The 27,311-nt window shown below is 41.1% G+C and overlaps 1 protein-coding gene across 2 annotated transcripts in view; it reads right to left on the bottom strand.

Annotated features, from left to right (window-relative positions):
- Positions 1–627: 627 nt before the first annotated feature.
- Positions 628–27,311, bottom strand: part of UBE2D1 (ubiquitin conjugating enzyme E2 D1) — a 53,700-nt gene continuing 27,016 nt past the window's right edge. The window contains exons 2-7 of one of the 2 annotated variants that reach the window (XM_007537519.3): positions 14,471–14,534; positions 14,353–14,384; positions 12,505–12,582; positions 10,128–10,233; positions 3,087–3,180; positions 628–1,516 (exon numbers count right to left, since the gene is read on the bottom strand). In XM_007537519.3, the coding sequence (XP_007537581.1) occupies positions 1,471–1,516; positions 3,087–3,180; positions 10,128–10,233; positions 12,505–12,582; positions 14,353–14,384; positions 14,471–14,534 (420 nt within the window). In that variant the 3' untranslated portion in view covers positions 628–1,470. The remainder of the gene's footprint in view (positions 1,517–3,086; positions 3,181–10,127; positions 10,234–12,504; positions 12,583–14,352; positions 14,385–14,470; positions 14,535–27,311) is intronic. The other variant, XM_060189495.1, reaches the window with a different exon arrangement.

Below are 27,311 nucleotides of genomic sequence, written 5' to 3'. Positions count from 1 at the left end.
ACTCGTGCTCAAAAATGACACTCACTCAAGTTTGGTAATCATGCTAATAAAGAGATGTATTTTTTTTTTTCATATTAAAACATCAGGTCTTTCTCGCTTTCTTTAAAATTTGTACAGATAACCTTGTTTATTTAAATCACTTTTAATTGGCAATTTATAAAAAGAGGAAAGCATTAAGATTTTTTTATAACTTCTATAGTAAAAAATGGATATCCTCTTTCAAATTGTGATGACATTAAAATTTTATATTAAAACTGTAGGTTTTAAAATGTTAAGAAATACAATGTAAGTTCTACCTAGAAGGTCATTTTCATGAACAATAATAATTATTCTTAAGGTCTATAAAGAGCTTTCATCACTACTTTAGCATTTTAGTTGATCCATGAAAAGCCCCAATTTATTCTAAATTCTCTTCAGTAACAAGGAAACAATGTGTCTCATCCTTTGGACTGACAATTTTGTAAATACGTAAAATCGAAAGCAGTAAGATTTCTCTAATCACGTGTGATCAATGTCAAATACAACAATCCTCAGCCTCTTATTTTGAAATTAATTCTCATGCAAAAGGTTATAGCTTAAATCATCACAGATAATGTAATTGATATCTTTTTAAGTAATCAAGACAAATAGTAGAAAAAGCATTTTATTTGTATGGAAAAAGCTACATTAAGGTCTGTAAAAGGTGTCAATATAATATCGCCTATACAGAAAAAAAAAATTCAAATGTGAATAGCATCAAATAAAAGTTACACATCTTCCTACTTAGCAGTGCAATTAATTCACATTGCAATAAAGTTAAGTCAAGTATAACAAAATCAAAACAAGTGTTTATCCATAATCAATAGACTGAGAATTACAGTGTACAGATCATTTCAGGTTTAAGAATCTGTAATTGATATACAGAATCCCTTAAAACAAGGGAGACAGACAGTTAATTCATTAATTATCAGCTGTTGGGCTTTTTCAATACTGTTCATAGGAAAAAAGTAATGAGTTGACATACATGTAAATAGAATATATTTAGTCTATACAATAAAAAAATACAAATTATAAAGTGAGCTAACAAAGGGTGAAATCTGAATGCAGATTTATAAAACTGACATCTTCAGACAACACGTACAGTCTTCCTCATGTAAAAACATCTAGTTTCAGCAAAAAATAATTTGGTTGCTTTTCAGATGCATTGCAGATCCTGTAAGCTGAAGACGCAGGTGTCCAGGTATCTTAAAAACCATAATAAATGTCTTTCTCAATGCACACAAAATAATAAATGCTCTCATCACAGTCTTAAGGGTATTTTTGGAAGCTGAGTTTTGTCTTGCTTCAGAAATACATTTAAAATGGGTAAAAACCAAAAGATTTCATGGGACAATGAATGGGACAGTAAACAGTGCTCAATTTACTGCTAGTGCTGGAAAGAACCTAGATCTTACAGTACTCTGGTATATATGGATTTTTTTCCTTGAACTTTTACATGGCATATTTCTGAGTCCATTCTCTTGCATGTCTGTTGTATCTGCAGGCAGACAAAAGGGAAAGAATGAAAACATGAAAAGAAAAAAACACTTTTCAGAAGACCTGTCTGTGTAAAATTATATACTACCTTTTTAGGATTGATCGCAACAATCATGCACACCAATTATTGAGTCAACATGACTTAACACTCACGTAAATAAAACAGAAAGATCTTTAAACGAGTGTATTTCTCTGCAACCTATATGAAAAGACACCCAAATTTCAGTAACAAAATAAATCATTTCTAAAAGAAATCTATGAAGGCAATTCTAAACAGACTGCATATTGCAAATGAATCAATTGTACCATCAAGATGAAAAAGCCTGAAAATTATATGAGCTGAAGAGAGTTTAGGGATAAGTTACTTTCCTAATAGAAGATAACGAATGCAATATTCAATACTTTCCAATTATCAAATTGTTTTATTAATTGGATTTTTTTTTTTTAATTTTACCAGAGCACTGCTCAGCTCTGGCTTATGGTGGAATGGTGGATTGAACCTGGGACTTAGGAGACACAGGCTTAACAGTCTACTTACATAACCATTATGGTATCTCCCTTACCTTATTTATTTTCTTTTCTTATTATCTTTATTTATTGGATAGAGACAGCCAGCAATCAAGAGGGAAGGGGGAGAGAGAAAGAAAGACAGAGACAGAGAGACACCTGCAGTTCTGCTTCATTATCACAAAGCTTTCCCCCTGCAGGTGGGGACCGGGGGCTTTGAACTAGGATCCTTGCACACTATAACATGAGCTCTCAATCAGGTGCACCACCAACTGGGCCCTTCCCCTGCCTTATTTTATTAAAATGTACTAGCTACAATTAAACATGCTTTTTTTTTCCCTTATCAAAACATGACATATTGTGCATATGCAAAATGTGTATATCTCAGTATTAATGGACTAAACAGGAAACAGAAGGAACACGACTGACTAACAGGAATTTAGTAAGAAATCCCCATTGGGGGATATATCCTAGATCTGTGTAGACCTCTGTTCATAGCAGCACAATGTGTAATAGCCAAAACCTGGAAGCAACCCAGGTGTCCACCAACAGAAAAGTGGCTGAGCAAGTTGTGGTCTACATAGACATATATACTGAAATACTACTCAGCTATCAAAAATCGCGAATTCACTTTCCTCATCTTGGATGGAGCTTGAAAGGATCGTGTTAAGTGAGATGAGCCAGAAACAGAAGGATGAATATGGGATGATCCCACTCATAGACAGGAGTTGAAAACATGAAGCAGAACTTGGACTGGAGTTGGTGTATTGCACCAAAGTAAAAGACTCTGGGGTGGGGGTGGTGGGTGGGTGGGTTTCAGGTCCTGGAACATGATGGTAGAGGAGGACCTAGTGGGGCTTAGAGTGTTATGTGGAAAACAAAGAAATGTTACACATGTACCGACTACTGTAAGCCATTAATCCCTCAAAAAAGAAAAATAAATAAGTAAACAGACAAAAGAGAGAAATCTCCATCGAAAAGATAAGTACAATGCAGTTAAACACATGGGACATACTTATATTTTGCTAGGCTCCAAGAGAAACAAATGAAAACCAAATACTTACTTTTCTTTGTCTGATTTATAGATTTGTGCAATATCTGGTACTAAGGGGTCATCTGGATTAGGATCACAAAGCAGAGAACATATGGACAATAAAACTAGGTTGAAAAGAGAACGTCACGTTAGATCATGGTCTCTCTACATTATGCAAACTACCTGAGAAGATTTTTACTGATATAGACAATGAAGTTATAAAGAAAATGCAACACAATATGCATACATTCAATTACCTTTTAGACTAAATTCTGGTGAGTAGCAAATTTCTTTTTATTTTTTAATTATAGATTGCCAGACAATATCTAACAGGAAATTACCATAATTTGTGAGGCTCTGAATCTGTATTAAATATGTGAATTTCAAAGTAGCTACCAGCAATCTCTATAATCAAAACCCCCGTAGAAAAATATTTTCTGGTTACCCATACATATCCCAAATGGTTTGTCTTCAAAAATAGTTTAGAAAGACATTCTAATTTTAGATGTTTCCTAGAGATGCTTTTTTCTTTCTTTTTTTTGCCTCCAGGGTTATTGCTCAGACTTGGTGTCTGCACCATAAATACACCACTCCTGAAGGCCATTTCCCCCCCCCCCCCTTTTGCTGCCCTTGTTGTGGTTATTATTGTTGTTGTTGATGTCGTTCGTGTCTGGATAGGACAGAGAGAAATGGAGAGAGGAGGGGAAGACAGAGACGGGGAGGGAAAGATAAGACACCTGCAGACCTTCTTCACTACCTGTGAAGCGACTCCCTTACAGGTGGGGAGCTGGGGACTCGAACCGGGATCCTTAAGTCGGTCCTTGGGCTTTGCGCCACATGCGATTAACCCACTACACTAACGCCCGATGCCCCCCTCCCCTTTTTTAATTAACCAGAGCACTGCTCAGCTCTGGCTTATTGTGGTGCTTGGGATTGAACCTGGGACTTTTGGAGCCTTAAGCATGAGAGTCTCTTTCCATAAACATTATGCTATCTACTCTCGCCCTAGAGAGACCTTTAATGAGAAAAACCATTGATTTTAAAATTCTATTTTAGTGCAAAAATCCTGTGTTCTAATCAACTCAAGGCGAAGCAAATTATAGGTAACGGCCAAATTATTTGCGATAGTGTGTATTTTTCACTCCAGCTTAGTGCTATACATTATCTACAAAAGAGGAAGTGGTACATATGACCCACAGAGATGAAAGATTTTAAGAATCAATGAGTCTTTAATTTCCTGTCCATTTTTTTACTACGTGTATTTAAAAATGACGTGAACTGGGGAGTCAGGCGGTAGTGCAGCGGGTTAAGCGCAAGGGCGCAAAGTGCAAGGACCCGTCTAAGGATCCAGGTTTGAACTCCCGGCTCCCCCTTGCAGGGAAGTCGCTTCACAGGTGGTGAAGCAGGTCTGCAGGTGTCTATCTTTCTCTCCCCTCTCTGTCTTCCCTTCCTCTCTTGATTTCTCTCTGTCCTACCCAACAATGACAACATCAATAACAACAATAACTATAACAACAATGAAAAACAAGGGCAACAAAAGGGAAAATAAATAAAAAATAAAATTTAAAAAACAATAATGTGAACTGTTATCATTATACAGTTGGTATATTTGAAAATGCCAGTGAAAATTGGAAGTGTTTCATACCACATTATATTGAAATATTAATGCAAGTAGCTACACTTAAAAAAAAAAAAACACCCTGGTATCTGAAAAAGGAAGTAACACTAGGAACACTTAACTCTGGCTCCTCATGTGCTCCGATTACAGGCTACCCCTTCTGAAGGAGTTCACAGAATTCTTAGAAAAACTTTCCAACTCCATCCCTAACACCATGTTCCATTATCTTTGCTGTTCTTCCAAATAGAAAACTGAATTTATAAGGAAAAGTTGAATCTTTTTCTTTCTCTTCTCTCCCTTCTACTCCATTTCTCCTTCTCCTTCTTTTTTTTTTTTAAGTGTTGCCAAGGATGGTACCAGGGTCTTATCCACAAGGAGCACAAACACTACATTGGGCTGCACCCCTGGTCCTCTCAGGGGAACTAATACCGTATAAACCTTTTATCTGTCCAGTGAAATTTCAGGTCTGTACACTAAACCTCTAGAAGAGACTGATCTAGTCTCACATCGTCAGAAAGCTCCCTGGTTAAATTTACGATAAAAAGCAAAATAAAGAAAAATAGCAAAATAGAAAAATAGCTCACTGGGAATTGGGCGGTATTGGGCGGTAGCGCAGCGAGTTAAGCACAAGTGTCTCAAAGCCCAAGGACCTGCGTAAGGATCCCAGTTCGAGCCCCTGGCTCCTCACCTGCAGGGAAGTCGCTTCACAGGCGGTGAAGCAGGTCTGCAGGTGTCTCTCTTTCTCTTCCGCTCTCTGTCATCCCCTGCTCTCTCCATTTCTCTCTGTCCTATCCAACAATGATGACATCAATAGCAACAACAATAACTACAATAATAAAAACAACAAGGGCAACAAAAGGGAATAAATAAACATAAAAAAATAGCTCATTAAATAGGGCGCATGTCTTGTCATGCAACCCAAGTTCAAGTTCCAGCACTGCACACAAGGGAGGTGCTATGGCATCTCTGCCTTTCTCTCTCCCTCCCCCGCCCCTCCAACTAAATGAAAAGATGATCCAAAGGGATGAAATTGTGAATGTGTTGAGGACCAGGCTCCAAGAAAACAAACAAACAAACAAACAAAAAAAGCACAAATAAGGCACTTAAGAATTTAAGATAAGGGAGTTGGGCAGCTGTGCAGTGGGTTAAGCGCACCTGGCGCAAAGCACAAGGACCGGCGGCGTAAGGATCCTGGTTGGAACACCCGGCTCCCCACCTGCAGGGGAGTCGCTTCACAGGCAGTGAAGCAGGTCTGCAGGTGTCTGTCTTTCTCTCCCCCTCTCTGTCTTCCCCTCCTCTCTCCATTTCTCTCTGTCCTATCCAACATCAATAACTACAACGATAACACAACAAGGGCACCAAAAAAGGAATAAATAAAAACAAGAATTTAAGATAAGTGCAAATAAAAAAGTACACAAACAGGGGCAGGGTGGTAGCACAGCAGGTTAAGTACAAGGACCGGCGGAAGGATCCAAGTTCGAGCGCCCCGGATCCCCACCTGCAGGGGAGTCGCTCGCAGGAGGTGAAGCAGGTCTGCAGGTGTCTGTCTTTCTCTCCCCCTCTCTGTCTTCCCCTCCTCTCTCCATTTCTCTCTGTCCTATCCAACAACAATGACATCAATAACAACAACAATAATAACTACAACAATAAAACAGCAAGGGCAACAAAAGGCAATCAATAAATATTATAAAAAAATAATAAAATCTAAAAAGAAAGACAACAACAAAAAACAACTATCAATGTCAGAAGGCAAGTGTGGACACCCGACAGACTGCCATTCCCTTTAGGTATAGTACTTAGCTACACTGCCAGACAACATTTATTTAAAAAAAATTTTATTATCTTTATTTATTTATTGGATAGAGATAGCCAGAAATCAAGAGGGAAGGGGATGATAGGGAGAGAGACAGACACAGAAAGACACCTACACCCCTGCTTTACCACTCGCGAAGCTTTCCCCCTGCAGGTGGGGACTGGGGACTCGAACCCTGGCTCTACCGCATTGTAACAACAACATTCAGTTTGTGATACCATTCCTGGAGTTTATTAATTGAATAACCTGCTTATGTGGAACTTTCCATATCTAGTGCATCACTATACACTATGTACCTTAAAAAAAAAAAAAAAGAATTTGTCTATTCATGAGGAAGATAGGAGGAGAGAAAGAACCAGCCGTCACTCTGGCACATGTGCTGCTGGGGATCGAACTCAGGACCTCATGCTTGAGAATCCAATGCTTTATCCGCTGTGTCACCTCCCGGACCACCATGTACCTTTTTAAAGGAACGCTAGAATCTATAGGAGTATTTTATGCTAGAAAATCTGCTATTCATAAATAACTGACCCACAGAGCTACTGCTTGACATAATTCTAACTGTGGATCTTTAACCTTTATCATTTGTTTTTTTCTATCTTTTTAAAATATATTTTTAAATTTATTATTGGATAGAGACAGAGAGAAATTGAGAGGGGAGGGGGAGACTGAGAGGGACACCTGCAGCCCTACTTCACCACTCATGAGGCTTCCCTCCTGCAGGTGGGGACCAGGGGCTTGAACCTGGATCTTTGAGCATTATAATATGAGTGCTTGGCCAGGTGTGCCACCACCTGGCCCCTTTCATTTTTTTTTAAATTTCTCTATTGGGGAATTAATGTTTTACATTCAACAGTAAATACAGTAGTTTGTACATGCATAACATTTCCCAGTTTTCCATAACAATTCAACCCCCACTACATCCTCTGTCATCCTTCTTGGACCTTTATTCTCCCCACCCACCCACCCACCCCAGAGTCTTTGACTTTGGTGTGATATGCCAATTCCATTTCAGGTTCTACTTGTGGTTTTTTTTTTTTTTTTTTTCTGATCTTGTTTTCAACTTTTGCCTGAGAGTGAGATCATCCCATATTCATCCTTCTGTTTCTGACTTATTTCACTTAACATGAATTTTTCAAGGTCCATCCAAGATGGGCTGAAAACAGTGAAGTCACCATTTTTTATAGCTGAGTAGTATTCCATGGTGTATCTATATAGACCACAACTTGCTCAGCCACTAATCTGTTGTTGGCACCTGGGTTGCTTCCAGGTTTTGGCTATTACAAATTGTGCTGCCAAGAACATATGTGTACACAGATCTTTTTGGATGGATATGTTGGGTTCCTTACGATATATCCCCAGGAGAGGAATTGCAGGGTCATAGGGTACGTCCATTTCTAGCCTTCCAAGAGTTCTCCAGACTGTTCTCCACAGAAGTTGAACCAACAGAGGTTGGTCTTTTTTTTTTTCTTTTCCACATATTCAGGTAGCATTTATCTTAAAAAAATTTTTTTTATGGTTACGCATATCTTCCTGACTGCTTTAAGAGAATCAATTTTCTTCAATTTCATAAAAAGTAGTAATTATATTACTTCAGGGGTAGATGCTGCTAACTTCAAACCGTATTTTCTGCTGTCAGGTTCACTTCTCCAGGAGAAGCATGATGTAAATGAAGAGAGTTGGCTAGTGAAACAAAAACGGCCTCAGGTGCCCAATCTACACACCTGAAAATGTAGCGGAGAACAATGCCACACACCTGTGGACACTGAGGATCTGAGGAGATCATCCATCGCTTGTCGTAATAGCGCTCGTAGTAAAAGTGTGAAGTTTGTTTCATTTACAAACTTTTAATTTTCTTTGAGATATCCTCACAGGTGAAGAAAAACAGATGTAAAGCTTTTCTCTTTATTTTTGTTTTGTTTTCTAATGACCTATTTTATTGATTTATTCCCTTTTGTTGCCCTTGTTGCTTTATTGTTGTAGTTATTATTGTTGTCATTCGTTGTTGGATAGGACAGAGAGAAATGGAGAGAGGAGGGGAAGACAGAGAGGAGGAGAGAAAGACAGACACCTGCAGACCTGCTTCACTGCCTGTGAAGTGACTCCCCTGCAGGTGGGAAGCTGGGGGCTCCAACCGGGATCCTTACGCCGGTCCTTGCGCTTTGTGCCACGTGTGCTTAAACCGCTGCGCTACAGCCAGACTCCTAAACTTTTCTCTTTATTTTGATCCATACTCCCAGAGGAGGAGAAATGTTAGGGGAAGATGACGAGAGGGCTCTGAAACCCAGTTCCACCAGGACCCAGAGAGAGGAGAGGGAAAAAGGAAAGGCTTCAGAAGTAGTAATAGGTGTAGGTGTGACTTAAAAGGGAAGAGCACAGAATCATAGGGGGGAAATGGGCAAAAACAACCGCAACATATAAATATATATATGCGTATATAGAGAGGGGGCGAGAGAGGGAGGGAGAGGGGGAGGGAGAGAGAGAGAGAGTGTGTGTGTGTGAGAGAGAGAGAGAGAGAGAGAGTAAGAGATCTAATATTAGACTATTAGATCTATTATCTAATAGTCAATCCATAGCTGTGACCTTGGGAGAACCATTGCAGTTTTCAATGGAGGGAATGGGGACACTGAACTCTGGTGGTGGGGACAGTGAGGATTTGTAACCCTGTTACTTCGTAAATCACTAAAACGAACAAAAAAACCCCATTAAAGTTGGGGAGAGGGGGAAAAAGTTTTCTATGTCAATTCGATTTAATAAATGGAACAGCTAGTTCTAAAATCTAATTTTTACTTACTTATTGTCACCAGGGCTTCACTGACCCAAGAGGGAATGTTACTACAATGCCAAAGCTTCCCCCAGTGTGGTAGGAATCAGGTTCAAACCTGGGTTACACCCCTGACAAGACAGATATGCTATGCAGGCAAGCTAATTGGTCCTCTATTCCTTTTCTTAACCATTATCACTGCTCATCTGAGGGTGGTGTTGGGGATTGAACTAGGTACCGTGGGCATATCAGGCATGAAAGTCTTTTTGCATAACCATCATGCTATCTCTCCATCTCTATTCCTTTTCTCTAGTGTTTGGTGCCAAGGATCAAATTCAGGGCCTCATTATATGAAGCATACACTCTACCGCTGGGCTAAATCCCCAATCCCCTTCTTTTCTCTCTGAAGACAATACCCAACTAAAAGGATAAATGTCAATAGGCTTAATGTTCAAATCTCTAGTAGTTTAAATTTCTCTCATTTCAAAGTTACTCATGAAGCCACCCACCCCAAACCAACTGCTAAAAGCCAAAAAGTAATGTAAGAGCCATGAAAGCAGCCCAAAATAAAAACAGAAGAAAAAGCAGGTGGTCTGGGAGGTGGCACAGTGGATAAAGCACTGGGCTATCATGAGGTCTTGAGTTCAATCCCTGGCAGCACATGTATCAGAGTGATGCCTGGTTCTTTCTCTCTATCCTCCTATCTTTCTTATTAATAAATAATTAAAATCTAAAACAATAATAAGAAAGAAAGAAAACACAGTAGTCAATTCACTAAAAACAAAAACTAGAAACAACTTTGGTGCCTTAACGCTTCTGTGTTTTCTTGTATTGCTTTTATCAACTGTCAGAAAACCGGTAAGTGGAATTAAATTACCTTTTGATACTGTCAGAGCTGGTGACCACTGTGACCTCAGGATATCGAGACAAATACTTCCATTACTGTTTATGTTTGGATGGTAAATTTTTGTTGTGAAAGCAATCTAAACATAAACAAAAAGATGATAGTGCATGAATTATGGGCAAGACAGAATCAATCTTTTCAGAGTAAAATGTTCTAGATTTTATGTGACTTAATTGGAGAAATATGTTAAGTATAAACTGAATCAACATTTATTTTGCGCATATGAAGTTTTAGCAGGTGGGAATGTGAAAGAACATGTCATAGAAAGCCAGTTTCCCATTCTCCCCACCCCTCCCAAGGAACTGAGAAATATTCTACAGACTGCAGTAAAGTCCACAGTCGACGTTGTAACTGGCTGAGTAGTATCTGAGTTAACAAAGTGGCCACTATTCCTCAAAGGTTTCCTTTCCTCTCTCCTCTCCCTCCTCCTCCTTTTCCCTTCCTCCCTCTTTCATTCCTTTCCTCACCTTCTTCCCATCTCTTCTCATCCCTGCCTCCCTCCCTTTCTTTTCTTTTGTTCTTTTTATAAAGCACCACACTCTCATCATGGAGTTCTAAGTTTCTACCTCGTTGATACTCATGTTGGAAATTGAACCCAGGGCCTATTTATGCAAAAACGAATGTTTTACCTTCACAGTCCAAAGTAATCTTTTCCCTTTTTCTTATATTTGTCTCCCCACCATTCCCACCCCCCATTCCCACCAAAGCACCAGTCAGCTCTAGTTTATGGTGGTGCCGGGGATTAAACCTGGGGCATCATATTCTCAGGCATTATGTTGCAAAAACTTCCATATCATCTCTCAACCCAGTAATCTTTTTTATTTAATCTGACTATCGATGATGATGAAAATCAGGCATGGGTTCTTGCTCCAGGGGCCTCAGTTTTATCACCTGCCCTAAGAAATTTTCCACGATGGGGAGATAGCACATATCTGAAAGAAGGAATGAAGGAAGGAAGGAGGGAGAGGAGAGAGGAAGGGAGGAAAAGGGGAAGGGAGGAAAGGGAAGATGCTAAAGATTTTCATGCCTGAGACTACAAGGCCCCAGATTTCATCCACAGCACCACCACAAGCCAGAGCTGATCAATGCTCTCGTGAAAAGTTAACAAAAACAAACCAAAAATTAATCTTCCACAAGAGTTATTATTATCTCATATGCAAAACATATAATTTTCTTCTTTTTTTTTTAAAGATTTTATTTATTTATTAATGAGAAAGATAGGAGGAGAGAGAGAAAGAACCAGACAGCACTCTGGTACATGTGCTGCCGGGGACTGAACTCAGGACCTCATGCTTGAAAGTCCGATGCTTTATCCACTGCACCACCTCCCGGACCACAAAATGTATGATCTTCTAAGTTAACATAGTTTGTTAATAATTTTCTCCTTCAATATTTCCACCATATGCTTGCTTCCTCTGTAGGTCTATTGTTAAAATATTTTTATTTCTCCTACCACACCAAATATGTGCTGTGTCATATTTACTTTCGTATTCCCCAGTGTACTAGAATTTATTAAGTGTTCAGTAAACTGAATACTTAAAAACTGAGAAAGAAGGGGCAATTTTGGATAATCCCGAGTAGAAAAGTTTGGTTCCTTTTAAAATTATATTCCAAATTACTTATAATCTACTAAGGAAGGATAAAAGACAGGAAATCCAAATCATTGCATTTTAAAAGATTCACTTATTTATCAAGTTGTTATAGAGCAGGAGCAGATAGCATAAAGGTTCGGCAAAGAAAGTCTCATGCCTGAGGCTCCCAAGTCCCAGGTTCAATCCCCCACACCTCCATAAGCCAGAGCTGAGCAGTGCTCTGGCAAAACAAAATAAAAAAGACTTATTATGAGAAAGAGAAAATTAAACAGGACAAAAAGAGAGACCAGGGAGCCGGGTGGTGGCGCACCTAGCTGAGCGCACATGTTACAGTGCAATAGGACCCAGGTTCAAGCCCCCGGTCTCATCTGCAGAGGGAAAGCTTTACCAGTAATGAAGCAGAGTTGCAGGTCTCTCTCTCTCTCTCTCTCTCTCTTTCTATCATCCATTTCCCTCTTGATTTCTGGCTTTCTCTATCCAATAAATAAAGATAGTAAAAAAAATTAAAAACAAAACAAAACAGAAAGACCAGAGCACAGCTCCGCTTTGGGTTGAATCTGAAGCCTCTAGAGCCTCAAGAATGCAAGCTCTGTACTCTACCAGGCTGACCTATGTCCTTGGACCAAATATACTGCCTTTTGCTTTAGATACATACAGCATTTAAGTGAGAAAGAAATAGCATTATTTTACGGTTCAGTAATGTTATACAACAATTCGATGATCTTTGACATCATGAAAATCTCATAAAAAGAAAATACCTTTGGTGGCTTAAAGGGATAGTCTGTTGGAAAATGTACGGTGAGAAAGAAGACCCCACCTTGATATGCACTGTCAGGCTGAAATGACAAAATATTCGCGTTAGTGTCTGATGACCGTGTGCGCGTGCGCGTGCATTTACCTAAACTGCTCCTGCCCCAAGTTCTTTGTTTGAAATAAAAAGTAAACATTTCATCATGAAGTTCAAACCATTTACCATCAATAGAGGTTTAGGAAGGAGGATTTCCCAATAATCACAGAATTTAAACACAACAACAATAGGATACACACAGTGGGGTTACCTGAATAGACTTGATTATAAGTACAGAAAAATTTACAGAATAGAACATATTCAAGGTAGCAGTGAGAAAAGAATCTTCTGCAACAGCAGTCAGTACAGAAAAAAGGACTGGGACTAACATTTGCATTTTACGGAACTTCAGTTTTGATGGTCCTTTAAAGAAAAAGAATAAGAACAAACAGAAGAAGATGATGGGTCATAAAAAGTAAAGGGTAGGGAGTCGGGCTGTAGCGCAGCGGGTTAAGCGCAGGTGGCGCAAAGCACAAGGACCGGCATAAGGATCCTGGTTCGAACCCCGGCTCCCCACCTGCAGGGGAGTCGCTTCACAAGCGGTGAAGCAGGTCTGCAGGTATCTATCTTTCTCTTCTCCTCTCTGTCTTCCCCTCCTCTCTCCATTTCTCTGTCCTATCCAACAACGACAACAACAATAATAACTACAACAATAAAATAACAAGGGCAATAAAAGGGAATAAATAAATAATAAAATAAACAACTAAAAAGTAAAGGGTAATAGCACTACAACTAAGATCTCAGATCTTCACTTAGTTATAATCTATAAAAGATGCCCTTGTTGTAGTTATTGTTGTTGTTGTTATTGATGTCATTGTTGTTGGACAGGACAGAGAGAAATGGAGAGAGGAGGGGAAGACAGAGAGGGGAAGAGAAAGACAGACACCTGCAGACCTGCTTCACCGTCTGTGAAGCGACTCCCCTGTAGGTGGGGATCTGGGGCTTGAACCGTGTTCCTAACGCGGTGCTTGTGCTTTGCACCACATGCGCTTAACCCGCTGCACTATGCCCGTCTCCCCCCACCCCATTTTCTTTATAAGATTTTACTTAAAGAGAAAGACAGGAGAGAGAAAGAACCAGATATCACTCTGGCACATATGCTACCAGAGAGTTAGTGCAGATTGCTGTAAAGGTTTTCACTCACTCAGGAAGAAAAGTCTGTTTTAAGTCACCAATCTTAGCAAAGATAAAGTGTTAAGAAAAGCTAGTCAGAAAATAGCGGATAATTCTGAGTTCAGGATGATGTAACAAAACAGAAAGCTGCAAATTTCTTAGGTGTCAAAAACAGGCCCACTGCAAATTTTATTAGTTCAGTTGTACAGACAGGATAACGATGAAAACTTCTTGCAAACTAGTGCTTGTTGCAAGAATTCCATCCCTGGATTAATTAGATTTATTTGTAACCTACTAAAACTGCTGATCTGAGAGTAATTATACTTATTTCCTGAGTGTGTGTGTGTGTTTTAAATAAAGCAAACACATAGTTTGTTTGTCATTTATGGCCCATTATTATGTGTAATGATCAAGGATTTGGCAAAGGAAAACATCACAGTGATTCTAGCAAGTATTTGGCATTACTAGTACTCTTAGCAAATCATAAATTCTTTACTCATATTTTACTTCCTGAATGATTCAGAGTACACAGAAATTAGACCTTATCCACAAACATCTGATCAAAGGTGGAACACAGGAATGGAGGACGGTTGGGGCTATCAATTTCACATATATATATATATATATACAGAGGAGTCATACTTACAGGCCCCATAATGGTTGCTTGCCAATGGAACACTGAAACAACAAAGGAGTTATGGGATCATTAGCAAATATTCAAATCCATACTAATGGCAAAATTCAAGCAACAAAGCCACACTTACAGTCATCTCCCACAGGTCCAGCTGAACAGTGAGCAGGTGGGTCACGTTGGAGATCACTTAGTTCCTGAAGCCAAAGAAAAACATCAAGGTTAATTCTTTCTCAAGTAACACAAGCGTCCTAATTCACAAAGGCATAAACTGGTTAGCTTCAATTTAAAACCATTTCCAAATTTGAAAATACACTCTTCACTGAGGTGTGAAGGATATGAAATAAGGTCAGAAAATCTTTCAAGAGACTATTCTAAACCTTAAACCATTTAAGTGAATTAAAATTGTTTTTTTTTTAATTTATTTTCCCTTTTGTTGCCCTTGTTTTTTTATTGTTGTTGTAGTTATTATTGTTGTTGTTAGATAGGACAGAGAGAAATGGAGAAAGGAGGGGATGACAGAGAGGGGGAAAGAAAGACAGACACCTGCAGACCTGCTTCACCACTTGTGAAATGATTCCCCCGCAGGTGGGGAGCCAGGGGCTCAAACCGAGATCCTTACACTGGTCCTTGCGCTTCACGCCACATGCACTTAACCCGCTGCACTAACGCCCGACTCCCCAGTGGATTAAAATTCTTGTCCTTTAACATCTCTAATAACAAAACTTCTTAGTATCTTAATATGTTGTCATACATCAAAAAAGGTAACAGCAAATGCTGGAGAGGTGTGGGGTCAAAGGAACCCTCCTGCACTGCTGGAGGGAATGTAAATTGGTCCAACCTCTGTGGAGAACAGTCTAAACTCGCAGAAAGCTAGAAATGGACCTACCCTATGATCCTGCAATTCCTCTCCTGGGGATATATCCTAAGGAACCCAACACACCCATCCAAAAAGATCTGTGTACACATATGTTCTTGGCAGCACAATTTGTAATAGCCAAAACCTGGAAGCAACCCAGGTGTCCAACAACAGATGAGTGGCTGAACAAGTTGTGGTCTATATAGATACACCATGGAATACTACTCGGCTATAAAAAAATGGTGACTTCACTGTTTTCAGCCCATCTTGGATGGACCTTGAAAAACTCACGTTCAGTGAAATAAGTCAGAAATGGAAGGATGAATATGGGATGATCTCACTCTCAGGCAGAAGTTGAAAAACAAGATCAGAAAAGAAAACACAAGTAGAACCTGAAATGGAATTGGCGTATTGCACCAAAGTCAAAGACTCCGGAGTGGCTGGGTGGGGAGAATACAGGTCCATGAAGGATGATAAATGACATAGTGGGGGTTTTATTGTTAAATGGGAAACTGGGGTATGTTATGCATGTACAAACTATTGTATTTACTGTTGAATGTAAAACATTAATTCCCCAATAAAGAAATAAATTTTAAAAAAAAAGAACGTTCCCTGCCCACTCCAGATTTTTAGAAATGTTCAAATGTAAAAAATGCGTATCTTTGAATCACTGCAACACAGAAATCATCACGAGTTCTGTAGTGCTTTAATAAAGACAACCAGGGCAGAGTCTGGCGGTAGTGCAACAGGTTAAGCGAACTTGGTGCAAAGCACAAGGACCCGCGCAAGGATCCCGGTTCCAGCCCCCGGCTCCCCACCTGCAGGGGGGTCGCTTCACAGGCGGTGAAGCAGGTCTGCAGGTGTCTGTCTTTCTCTCCCCCTCTCTCCAATTCTCTCTGTCCTATCCAACAACGATGACGTCAGTAACAACAACAATAACTACAACAATGAAAAAAAACAAGGGTAGCAAAAAGGGAATAAATCAATAAATAAATATTAAAGACAACCAGGGAAGAAAGGATGTGGTAAGGAAAAGTACAAGGCTCTCCGAAGAAAGGGACAGACGAACGATGTAACTGAGCCAAGTAAATACTCAGGTCTCCTTCTAAGCCTTCTTTCACTCTTTCCCACTACACTTCAGTTCTTCATTTTTATTTTTCACTGCTGGGGCTTTGCTTCCTGATGATAATTAACCAGCAGCTTCTCTGGCCTAGGAATACTGCAGCTGTCAAGAAGAAACAGCCGATCTCCAGCTTGGCAATAATGGTAATGAGCCAAGGACTGAATCTCAGGCCTGGGTACGACCTCTCACTTGGCACATGACCTTAAACAAATCACATCTTTCTCCCCCAACTTGAGTTTTTATTAGTGTAAAGTAGAATCACAAACTTCATCTTCAGGTTCCAGAAAATGAACAAATGAAAAGACGCACGTGGCATGACAGTGATCCTGGTCCGCACTAAGCATTCAAACAATGTGAAGATGTTAAGGAATTAATAATGCCACCTTGTTTTGTGGCAGCAGAATGAATTACTTAGTTTAAAAGATAGAAAGACGGGAGTCGGGCGGTAGCGCAGCGGGTTAAGCACACGTGGCACAAAGCCCAAGGACCGGCGTAAGGATCCCGGTTCAAGCCCCGGCTCCCCACCTGAAGGGGAGTCGCTTCACAGGCAGTGAAGCAGGTCTGTAGGTGTCTGCCTTTCTCTCCCCCTCTCTGTCTTCCCCACCTCTCTCCATTTCTCTCTGTCCTATCCAACAATGACAACATCAATAACAACAACAGCAACAATAAAAAGACAACAAGGGAAATAAAAGGAAAATAAAATAAAAAATAATAATACTAACTACAATAAACAACAAGGGCAACAAAAGGGAATAAATATAAAAAAAAGAAAAGGCACTTGCCTTATAAAAAAAAAATAATAATAAGAGAGGCAGAAGCCAGAGGTGGCTCACTAAGGAGGGCACAGGTATTACCTTGCATGTGTAAGGAAGGGCCTGGGTTTGAGTCCCTGGCCACTACTTGGAGCTGCCTGCGGTAGGGGTGGGGGGTGGGGGTGAGCAGTGATGTATAGCTCTTCTTTCTGTCCCTCACCCTTTAAAAAATGGTCACTGAGAGCACTGAAGGAGAGCAGGCACGAAGCTCCAGTGATGACACTGGTGGGGGAAAAAAAAAAGGAGGAGCCGATCCAGCCCTATCTCAGAATGTGTTTTATTTAATAGTTTTCAAATTGGGGTTTGTAGGAGCAACTGAGTGTGGAAACATTCATCCCACTGAACTGTCTAAATGAGTAGATGGTGCTTCCCCCACACACACACACAGCTTCCCCACTCCCTCTGGCATTTAAAAAATATATTTAATTGATTTATTCCCTTTGGTTACCCTTGTTTTATTGTTGTAGTTGTTGTTGGACAGGACAGAGAGAACTGGAGAGAGGAGGGGAAGACAGAGAGGGAGAGAGAAAGACAGACACCTGCAGACCTGCTTCACCGCCTGTGAAGCGACTCCCCTGCAGGTGGAGAGCCGGGGGGGCTCGAACTGGGATCCTTACGCTGGTCCTTGCACTTTGCTCCACCTGTGCTTAACCCGCTGCGCTACAGCCCGACTCCCTCCCTCTGGTGTTCTGACAGACACACAGTGAAGCACAGCACCAAAGCATGCGCTGGCCCCGTGGCACCTCCCGTCTGAGTCTAGGCCACATGCAGGGCAAAGCACATGGCCTACACAGTGAGCTATCTCTCCAGACTCCTGGGTTCCGGCTAAAACAAACAAACAAAAAAAACTGTGATGAGACTGAGCATCTCCATGACTTTCTATTGGGGGGATTAATGCTTTACAGTTATCAGTGAAACACAATAGCTTGTGCATGCATAACATGTCTCAGTTTCCCACATAACAATTCAACCCCCTCTAGGGCCTCCTCTGCCGTCAAGTTCCAGGTCCTGAGCCCTCCTCCCCACCTCAGAGTCTTTCACTTTTGTCCAATACACCACATCTCCCTGATTATATATATATATATATATATATATATATATATATATATATATATATATATATATAAAATATATATATATTACTGAGGGGGAGGCACAGAACGGTAGCAGTGATGTCGATGTGGAACTGTACTCCTGTAATCTTATAATCTTGGCAACCTATGAGTGAATTGCTACTAAAAGGTAAAAACTGAAAGGAAAAAAAACTACATGTAAATAAGCGCTAGATTACACCAGTACATACACACTGTTTACTAACAATAACAGAAAGATCCCAAACCATACTTGACTTGAAATACGCTTGAATCATGTCCAACATTCAAATGTCAGACTGTTGTCAAATCCCTTTAAAATATTAAAGAAAGGGAATTGGGTGGTAGCGTAGCGGGTTAAGTGCACGTGGTGCAAAGTCCAAGGACCTGCATAAGGATCCCGGTTCGAGGCCCCGGCTCCCCATCTGTAGCGGAGTCGCTTCACAAACAGTGAAGCAGGTCTGCAGGTGTCTGTCTTTCTCTCCCCCTCTGTCTTCCCCTCCTCTCTCCATTTCTCTCTGTCCTATCCACCATGACGACATCAATAGCAACAACGATAATAACCACAACAATAAAAAACAACAAGGACAACAAAAGCGAATAAATAAATAAATAAATAAATACAACAAAAATATTAGAGAAAAGTTAAGGCTCACTAGTTTCCATAGTTTTGTGTCTTGATCTTACCTCCTCTCTCCTCCTTCTCTCCTACTGGGAGAGAAGTTAGAGCAAAGAAAAGTCCAACAACTAAATTCTTACAAGTTTCTTAGTTGTCTATGTAAAGACCGTTGACCAAAAAGAAGCAGTTGACAACCTTAAAAGTTCTTAACAGTCACATCAGTCAGTTTATACAGACAGTCACACTAACACACTGGTGAGGACACTTATAGCCGGGATTTGTTGGGAATGTCTAAATTTCCAGTGTCCCTTTTCTCTGATGAATCACGTGTCTGTCAATAGGCCTTGCTGTACTGTTTGGAAATATGTAAGTGGAACTGTGCTGCCTATGTACGGACAGAATGAGTAACAAAAAAAAAAAAAAAAAAAGAAAACAGAAGGTAGGATATCTATGTATAGATCATCATACACAGGAATACAGATGCTATATCTGGAAAAATATATCTAAGATGTGCAAATGAAGTAAAAATATAAAACAACAGCACAATTTGTGATATTCCAAACTCGGAAGCAACCCAGGTACCCAGTGGAAGGCGTGGTGTGGGCTGGGAGGTGGGATGGATAAAAGTGTTGCAGTATCGGGAGTCAGGCGGTAGCGCAGCGGGTTAAGCGCAGGTGGCGCCAAGTGCAAGGACCGGCGTAAGGATCCCAGTTTGAGCCCCCGGCTCCCCACCTGCAGGGGAGTCGCTTCACAGGCGGTGAAGCAGGTCTGCAGTGTCTATCTTTCTCTCCTCCTCTCTGTCTCCCTTCCTCTCTCCATTTCTCTCTGTCCCATCCAACGATGACCACGACAACAATAACAATAAAACAACAAGGGCAATAAAAGGGAAAAAAAAATAGCTTCCAGGAGCAGTAGATTCGTAGTGCAGGCACCGAACCCCAACAATAACCCTGGTGACCAAAAAAAAAAAAAAAAAGTGTTGCAGTCTCTTACCTGAGATCCCAAGTTTGATCCCTGGCATCACATGGGTCAGAGTGATATACTCTGGTTCTCGCCCTCTCTCACAAATAAATCAACCTTTTATTTAAAAAGCTGTATATGTACACAATAGAATACTACTCTGCTGTTTGAAATGATGAGGGCATCACCTCTGCCTCACGTTGCACAGAGCCTGAAGTAGTCACATCAGGTGAAATAAACCACAAAGAGAAGGAGGGATACCAAGTTCTCGCTCATAAGGGGAACATAAGAAACAAAGCCATCCAAGGGGAACATAGTAAAACTTGGTCTAGGTACAGTGTACTGCACCAAAACAAAGGGCATGTTATTTGTTTACTGGATAGAGACAGAAAAACAGAGCTACTGCTGGTCTGAAGAGCTCTGCATCACTCTTTCATATTTGATGGATTGGTTGATTTTGGGAAGAATGTCTTTCCCATTCCTTGCCAGTCCTTTGCAGTTTCCGTTGAGCTATCAGTTAAGTGGTATACAAGTCCCCAGATACATGACTCTCTGCTATTCTCCAGTTGCTTTCAAAATGCTCTCTTGAACAGGCTGGGAGTATATATCAACCTGTCAACGACCATGTTCAGCGGGGAAGCAATTACAGAGGCCAGACCTTCCACGTTCCACACCCCATAATGAGCCTGGGTCCATACTCCCAGAGGGATAAAGAATAGGAAAGCTATCAGGGGAGGGGATGGGATACAGAGCTCTGGTGGTGGGAATTGTACCCCTATTTTTTAATATATATTTTCTAATATTTTGACCAACAATATTTATTTATTCCCTTTTGTTGCCCTTGTTGTTTTTTATTGTTGTAGTTATTGATGTCATCATTGCTGACAACAGAGAGAAATGGAGAGAGGAGGGGGAGACAGAGAAGGGGAGAGAAAGACACCTGCAGACCTGCTTTACTGCTTGTGAAGCGACTCCCCTGCAGGTGGGGAGCTGGGGGCTCGAACCGGGATCCTTATGCCAGTCCTTGTGCTTTATGCCAGAACTGTACCCCTCTTATCCTATAGTTTTGTCAGCGTTTCCATTTTATAAATAATTAAATTAAAATTCTCTCTTGATCTTTGTATCCTGGTAAGCTTAGGTCTGGATTCATTGTTCTTGGAGCTCTAAGAGCTTCCTGAATGTGATAGTGTATCTCCCTCAATTTGGGAGAAATTCTTGACTAATATTTATTTGAATAAGAACTCTGTCCCTTGTGGGGGACCCAGTGGACATTGATGAAGACCTCAGTTGACGGTAGACGTGGTACTCGGATCACTATCACGGTGAGGTACAAAACTGTACTCCTCACAAGTATCTTGTAAATCATTATTTCCTCCAATATAGCGACTTGTATTCTTAAGCCCATTAATAAAGCTTTAGTTTACCAAACACCAGCTCAAAATCACAGCACCGTTTTGACTCTTCTTTCTCTTGTCTCTCACATTTAAGAGGGAGAGTATAAAATATTCTATTTCAATAACTTACAATGCTTACCAGTTTCCCACCGAAAACAATTACAGTTCACTTATATTCAGTTTCAATACTCCACTATTACTTGCATAATCCTCGTAGAGTCACAGCTAATTGTTTAATTCTTCTGTTAGTGAATGTTAGCACCTTCTTATTTTGTCTTCAAGAGCAAATTCGACCCAATGAATGTCTTTGCACTAGCTAGCCCCAGCCTTACACTCTCAGTGGGATTTCCCCTTTAACAAACCTGTCCAGTAATTCTCCAGATAATCCTTTCTTTTGAGCTTTTTTTTTTTTTAACCCCCTAAAATCATCTTCAGGAGTCCTATAAAGTCAAAATTCATTTTTGGGGGCTGTGTGTGTGTGTGTGTGGGGGGGGGTCCATCTCTGGGGCTTCACCACTCCAAGCTAGATACAGAGCTACAGACAGAGACCAGAGCAAGGAAATTTTCTTCAGTGTGGTGAGGATGAAGCCTGTATTGTGCACATGGCAAGCAGTATGTTATTAAGTGAGCTAGTCTGTCAACTGTCAAAATTAATTTGAAAATAAAACTAGGCTGCCCAGGAGGTGGCAGAGTGGATAAAGTGTTGGAACTCTCAAGCATGAGATACTACGCTTGACTCTTGCCATTACATGTGTCACTTCTGGTTCTCTCCCCGGCCTCATCTCTCTCCCTCTCATTAATCTTCAGTGGCATGCCGAATAGAGTTCACACATTACCATGTGCAAGGACCCAGGGTCAAGTGCCTAATCTCCACCTGCAGGGGGAAAGAATGGGGAAGCAGTGCTGAGGGTATATCTCTTTCTTGCTCCCACTCTATCCCCCACTCCCCTCTCAATGTCCCACACCCAGACTGAACCATTCTCCTTAACAAGGAGCATCTCCTCAAACACCAAATCTGAGCTGTGGGGTCAAACTTGGATCAAATCTTGACTTAAGTGGGCCAGGTAGAGGCACAATGGATAAAGCACTAGACTCTCAAGCCTGAGGTCCCAAGTTAAATCCCTGGTAGTGCATGTAACTGTGGTTCTCATTCTCTCTTTATTAATAAATACTTAAAAATTCTTACCGGGAGTCAGGTGCAGTGGGTTAAGCGCAGATGGTGCAAAGCGGAAGGATCCCGGTTCGAGCCCCCGGCTCCCCACCTGCAGGGGAGTCACTTCACAGGCGGTGAAGCAGGTTTGCAGGTGTCTTTCTCTCTCCCTCTCTGTCCCCCCCCAATCCATTTCTCTCTCTCCTATCCAACAATGACAACATCAATAACAACAGTAACTACAACAACAATGAAAAACAGGGGCAACAAAAGGGAAAATAAATAAATAAGTAAGTAAAACTAAAAAACCAAAGAACCATTAAGGAATAATGTGACCAGCAGAGCACAGCTATCTCAAATTTCAATCATTCAGAAACACAAAGGATTAGATTTAATGACAATCACTCACTCCTTATGGGGATACACAGATTACACATGATTAAAAAATACAAGGTCAGGCCACTCAAAAGTACTAGGATGGTCTCTGAAATAATACACAACACCTGGAAGTGAATCTCAAAAGAATAATATTCAGTAAGGTGTGAGGTCACATTCCATTGCCATATCTATTTTTTTAATTAATTAATTTATTTATTTATTCCTTTTGTTGCCCTTGTTTTTGTTGTTGTAGTTACTATTGATGTCATTGTTGTTGGATAGGACAGAGAGAAATGGAGAGAGGAGGGGAAGACAGAGAGGGGGAGAGAAAGACAGACACCTGCAGACCTGCTTCACCGCCTGTGAAGTGACTCCCCTGCAGGTGGGGAGCCGGGGGGTCGAACCGGGATCCTTCCTCTGGTCCTTGTGCTTAGCGCCACCTGCGCTTAACCCGCTGCGCTACAGCCTGACTCCCTGCCATGTCTATTTAAAAAAATATATTTATTTATTTATTTTCCCTTGTTGCCCTTGTTGTTTTTTATTGTTGTAGCTATTATTGCTGTTGTTACTGATGTTGTCGTTGTTAGATAAGGCAGAGAGAAATGGAGAGAGGAGGGGAAGACAGAGAGGGGGAGAGAAAGACAGACACCTGCAGACCTGCTTCACCGCCTGTGAAGTGATTCCCTTGAAGGTGTGGAGCCGGGGCTCGAACCAGGATCCTTACACCGGTCCTTGTGCTTTGTGTGCTTAACACACTGCGCTACTGCCCGACCCCCACCATGGCTATTTTTGATCTACAGAATGTATGATATTCTAGTCAGGTGTCCAGAGCCACACAAAACTCTTGTTAGAATATTTTGTTTTGCTTATTCTAGTTACGAAGACCTCAGTCCTTTATGTAAATATTCTAACTGTGCTGCTTATTTAGGATGCTACTGACCCTCTTTCAGGACTGGTTTTTGGTTGCTTTTCCCAAGGAAATTGGTGGGTTTTACTTAGCCAAACTAGTCTCCATGTTAGTTGTCTTCCAACTACTGGTACCCCCTTGGGGGCAGTGATATCCAAAGACGGAATTTCAGCCCAGACAAAAAAAGTCTTTGTTTTGATGTTGTCTCACACTCAGTTTAACCAACCAGACTACTTATAGATGAAGATTCCTAAGCACTTTATACGGAGTCATGATTCTGATTTTAAACTCGCCTGCTCAATCCCCAAATTATTTTTAATTTTTTAAATTTATGTATTAGTGGGAGAGAGGCAGAGAAATTGACAGGAGAGGCAAGATAAAGACAGTGACACCTGCAACCCTGCTTTACCACTTGTGAAGTTTTCCTCCTGCAGGTTGGAACCAGGGGCTCGAACCCAGGTCCTTGTGCACTAAACCAAGTGTGACACACCTGGCCCTTTCTCCAAATGTTTTTAAAAATTTAAGTTTGAGGGAAGGTGGGGGAGATAGCATAATGGTCATGCAAAAAGGCTTTCGTGCCTGCCATACCAAGGTCACAGGTTCAAAGGTCACAGGTACACCACCAAAGCCGGAGTTGAGCAGGGCTGTGGTTAAGGAAAAGAAAAAAAAAAAAGACTTGGGGGACAGGCAGTAGCTCAGTGGGTTAAGCGCATGTGGTGCAAAAAGCAAGGAGTAAGGATCCCTGTTCGAGTCCCCCGGATCCCCACCTGCAGGGGGGTCACTTCCCAGGCGATGAAGCAGGTCTGCAGGTGTCTGTCTTTCTCTCCCCCTCCTCTCTCCATTTTTCTCTGTCCTATCCAACAACGATGACATCAATGACAACAACAATAATAACCACAACAATAAAAAAAACAAGGGCAACAAAAGGGAAAATAAGTAAATATATATATATATATATATATATATGACTTAAATTTAACCTGGCAAAATAGCTCATCTGGGTAGCGTACCTACTTTGCTCCCACAGCACTAGAGCCTTGGCTGGTGATGTGATGTCTCTCTTTCCCTCTCTTTGGCTGGGAGAACAGCATGATAGTTATGCGAACGGACTCTCATGCCTGAGGCTCTGGGGATTCAGCTTCAATCCCTGCACCACCATAAACCAGAGCTGTGCTCTGGTCTCTATATTTTTCTCTGTATCTAATTAAAATAAATACAGAAACAGAATATTTAAAAAAAAAAAAACAGAAAGCTTCTCCTAGGACAGAATTGTGTGTCCTAATAAAGAACTGGTATAAGGGGCCAGGCGGCGGCGCATCTGGTTGAGCGCACATGTCACAAGGCATAAAGACTCAGGTTCAAGTGCCTGGTGCTCACCTGAAGGGAGAAAGCTAACCTCAGCAAAGCAAGGACTGCAAAAGCTGAATAAGGACAAGAGACTGGCAGACTTTAATGATGACTCTTTAGTCACTATCAGGCCACCCCATAAGAGGGGGCCCTACTTGGGGAGTCCTGAGATTCCCAAAAAGACATGATGGGCCTAGACCTCAAATAAATCTCTCTCTCCATTGTTACCAGTCATCTCTATCAGGAACAACAAAATAGACCCCTTTGTGGGCTCCCCATAGGACCTTGCCCTCAACTTGATCAACAATGGTAGAGAATGTTCCATCCTCTGAAGGGAGGATGGACAACAGACTCTATGCTACACCTGAGGAAGATGGGTCCTGATATTGGGGCAGCCTGAATGTTCCTACTCATGGCCACAGAATGTGAGCTCAGATCTACAGGGTTGCAGAGGTCACACAGGCTCCTAAGCTGAATATGGGCCCCAGATCACATCAAATTGATGGGGCTTACAGTCAACAACATTTATATACCTTTCCCATATTAGGGAGCTACTCTCTTCCCTGATCCAGCTTTCTGGTCATTTTCCAGCCATGACATCATCTTCCCAGACAATAACTAGGATCCACCTGCATATCAGATTTCAGGCTCGGGGGGGAAAAAAGAAAAGGGGGGGAAAAAAACATAGTATAGTCACAGGCCCTGTGGAATATAACTAAAATGTGCCTATTAGCTATCTACAAAATGGAGGACCCCCCAACTCTTCATCTGCACTATTCCAGCCTTTAGGTCCATGATTGTTCAACAATTTGTTTGGCTTTGTATGTTAACTCTTTTCAACCACCAGGTTCCAGATGCTAGCATGATGCCGACCAGACTTCCCTGGACAGACGACCCCACCAATGTGTCCTGGAGCCCTGCTTCCCCAGAGCCCTTCCCCACGAGGGAAAGAGAGAGACAGGCTGGGAGTATGGATCAACCTGTCAATGCTCATGTTCAACGGGGAAGCAATTACAGAAGCCAGACTTTCCTTCCACCTGCTGCACCTCATAACAACGACCCTGGGTCCATACTCCCAGAGGGATAAAGAATAGGAAATCTGTCAAGGGAGGGGAGGGGATATGGAGTTCTGAGGGTGGGAATTGTGTGGAGTTGTACCCCTCTTATCCTATGGTTTAGTCAATGTTTCCTTTTTATAAATAAAAAAATTTAAAAAAAAGAAGAAAATATGAGCCCTACTCTCTCTACCACAAACCATACACAAAAATCAATTCCATATATCTTGTAGGTTTAAATATGAAATGTAAAATAAAGCTTTTAAGAAATTACATAAATGTCTCTACAGCCCTGGGGGAGGCTAACACCATCTTCCACAGGACATAAAGAACAGAAAAACTGGGCTTGATCAACACTGACACCAGCTCATCAAGAGATATCTAAAAAAGGTGACAAGACAGGTCACCAAACAGAAGGCATTGCAATATGAAAATCTAACAAGACTCACACCCAGGATATATAAATAAAATGTACGAAGTATTTCTGCAGATCATTTTTTATTGGGGGGGATTAATGGTTCACAGTCAACAGTAAATACCATTGTTGGTACATGTATAAAATTTCTGTTTTCTGCAAAGCATTCTTTAAAAAAAAAAATTATTTATTTATTTTCCCTTTTGTTGCCCTTGTTGTCTTTTTTTAAATTGTTGTTGTAGTTATTATTATAGTTATTGATGCCGTTGTTTTTGAATAGGACAGAGAGAAATGGAGAGAGGAGGGGAAGACAGAGAGGGGGAGAGAAAGATAGACACCTGCAGACCTGCTTCACCGCCTGAGAAGCCGGGGGCTGGAACCGGGTTCCTCATGCCGGTCCTTGAGCTCTGCGCCACGTGCACTTAGCCCGCTGTGCTACTACCCGACTCCCTCTGCAAAGCATTCTAACCCTCCGCCTCGGTCCTCCTCCACCAGCAAGCACCAGGATCTGAAAGCCCCTATTACCGGTCTTTTACTTTGCTGCAGTACACCAAACCGGGTCCAAGTTCTACTTTGTGCCTCTCCTTCTGTTCCTATTTCCCAAATCTATCTATGAGTGAGATCACCCCACATTCATCTTTCTCTTTCTAGCTTATCTCACTTACCATGATCCCTCAGGCTCCATTCAGAAAATGGTGTGAAGGTGAATTCATCATTTTTAACAGCTGAGTAGTATTCCACTGTGTGTGTGTATATATATATTTATTAAATATATAATATAGAGTAAATTGTGATATATATATATATATATATATCACAATTTACTCAGGTACTCATCTTTTGTTGGACACCTAGGCTGCTTCC

This window comes from Erinaceus europaeus, chromosome 1 (genome assembly GCF_950295315.1).
Source record: "Erinaceus europaeus chromosome 1, mEriEur2.1, whole genome shotgun sequence".
NCBI classification, from domain to species: domain Eukaryota; kingdom Metazoa; phylum Chordata; class Mammalia; order Eulipotyphla; family Erinaceidae; genus Erinaceus; species Erinaceus europaeus.
Note: the sequence above shows the minus strand (reverse complement) of the source record. Positions and strands in the feature narration are given on the sequence as shown.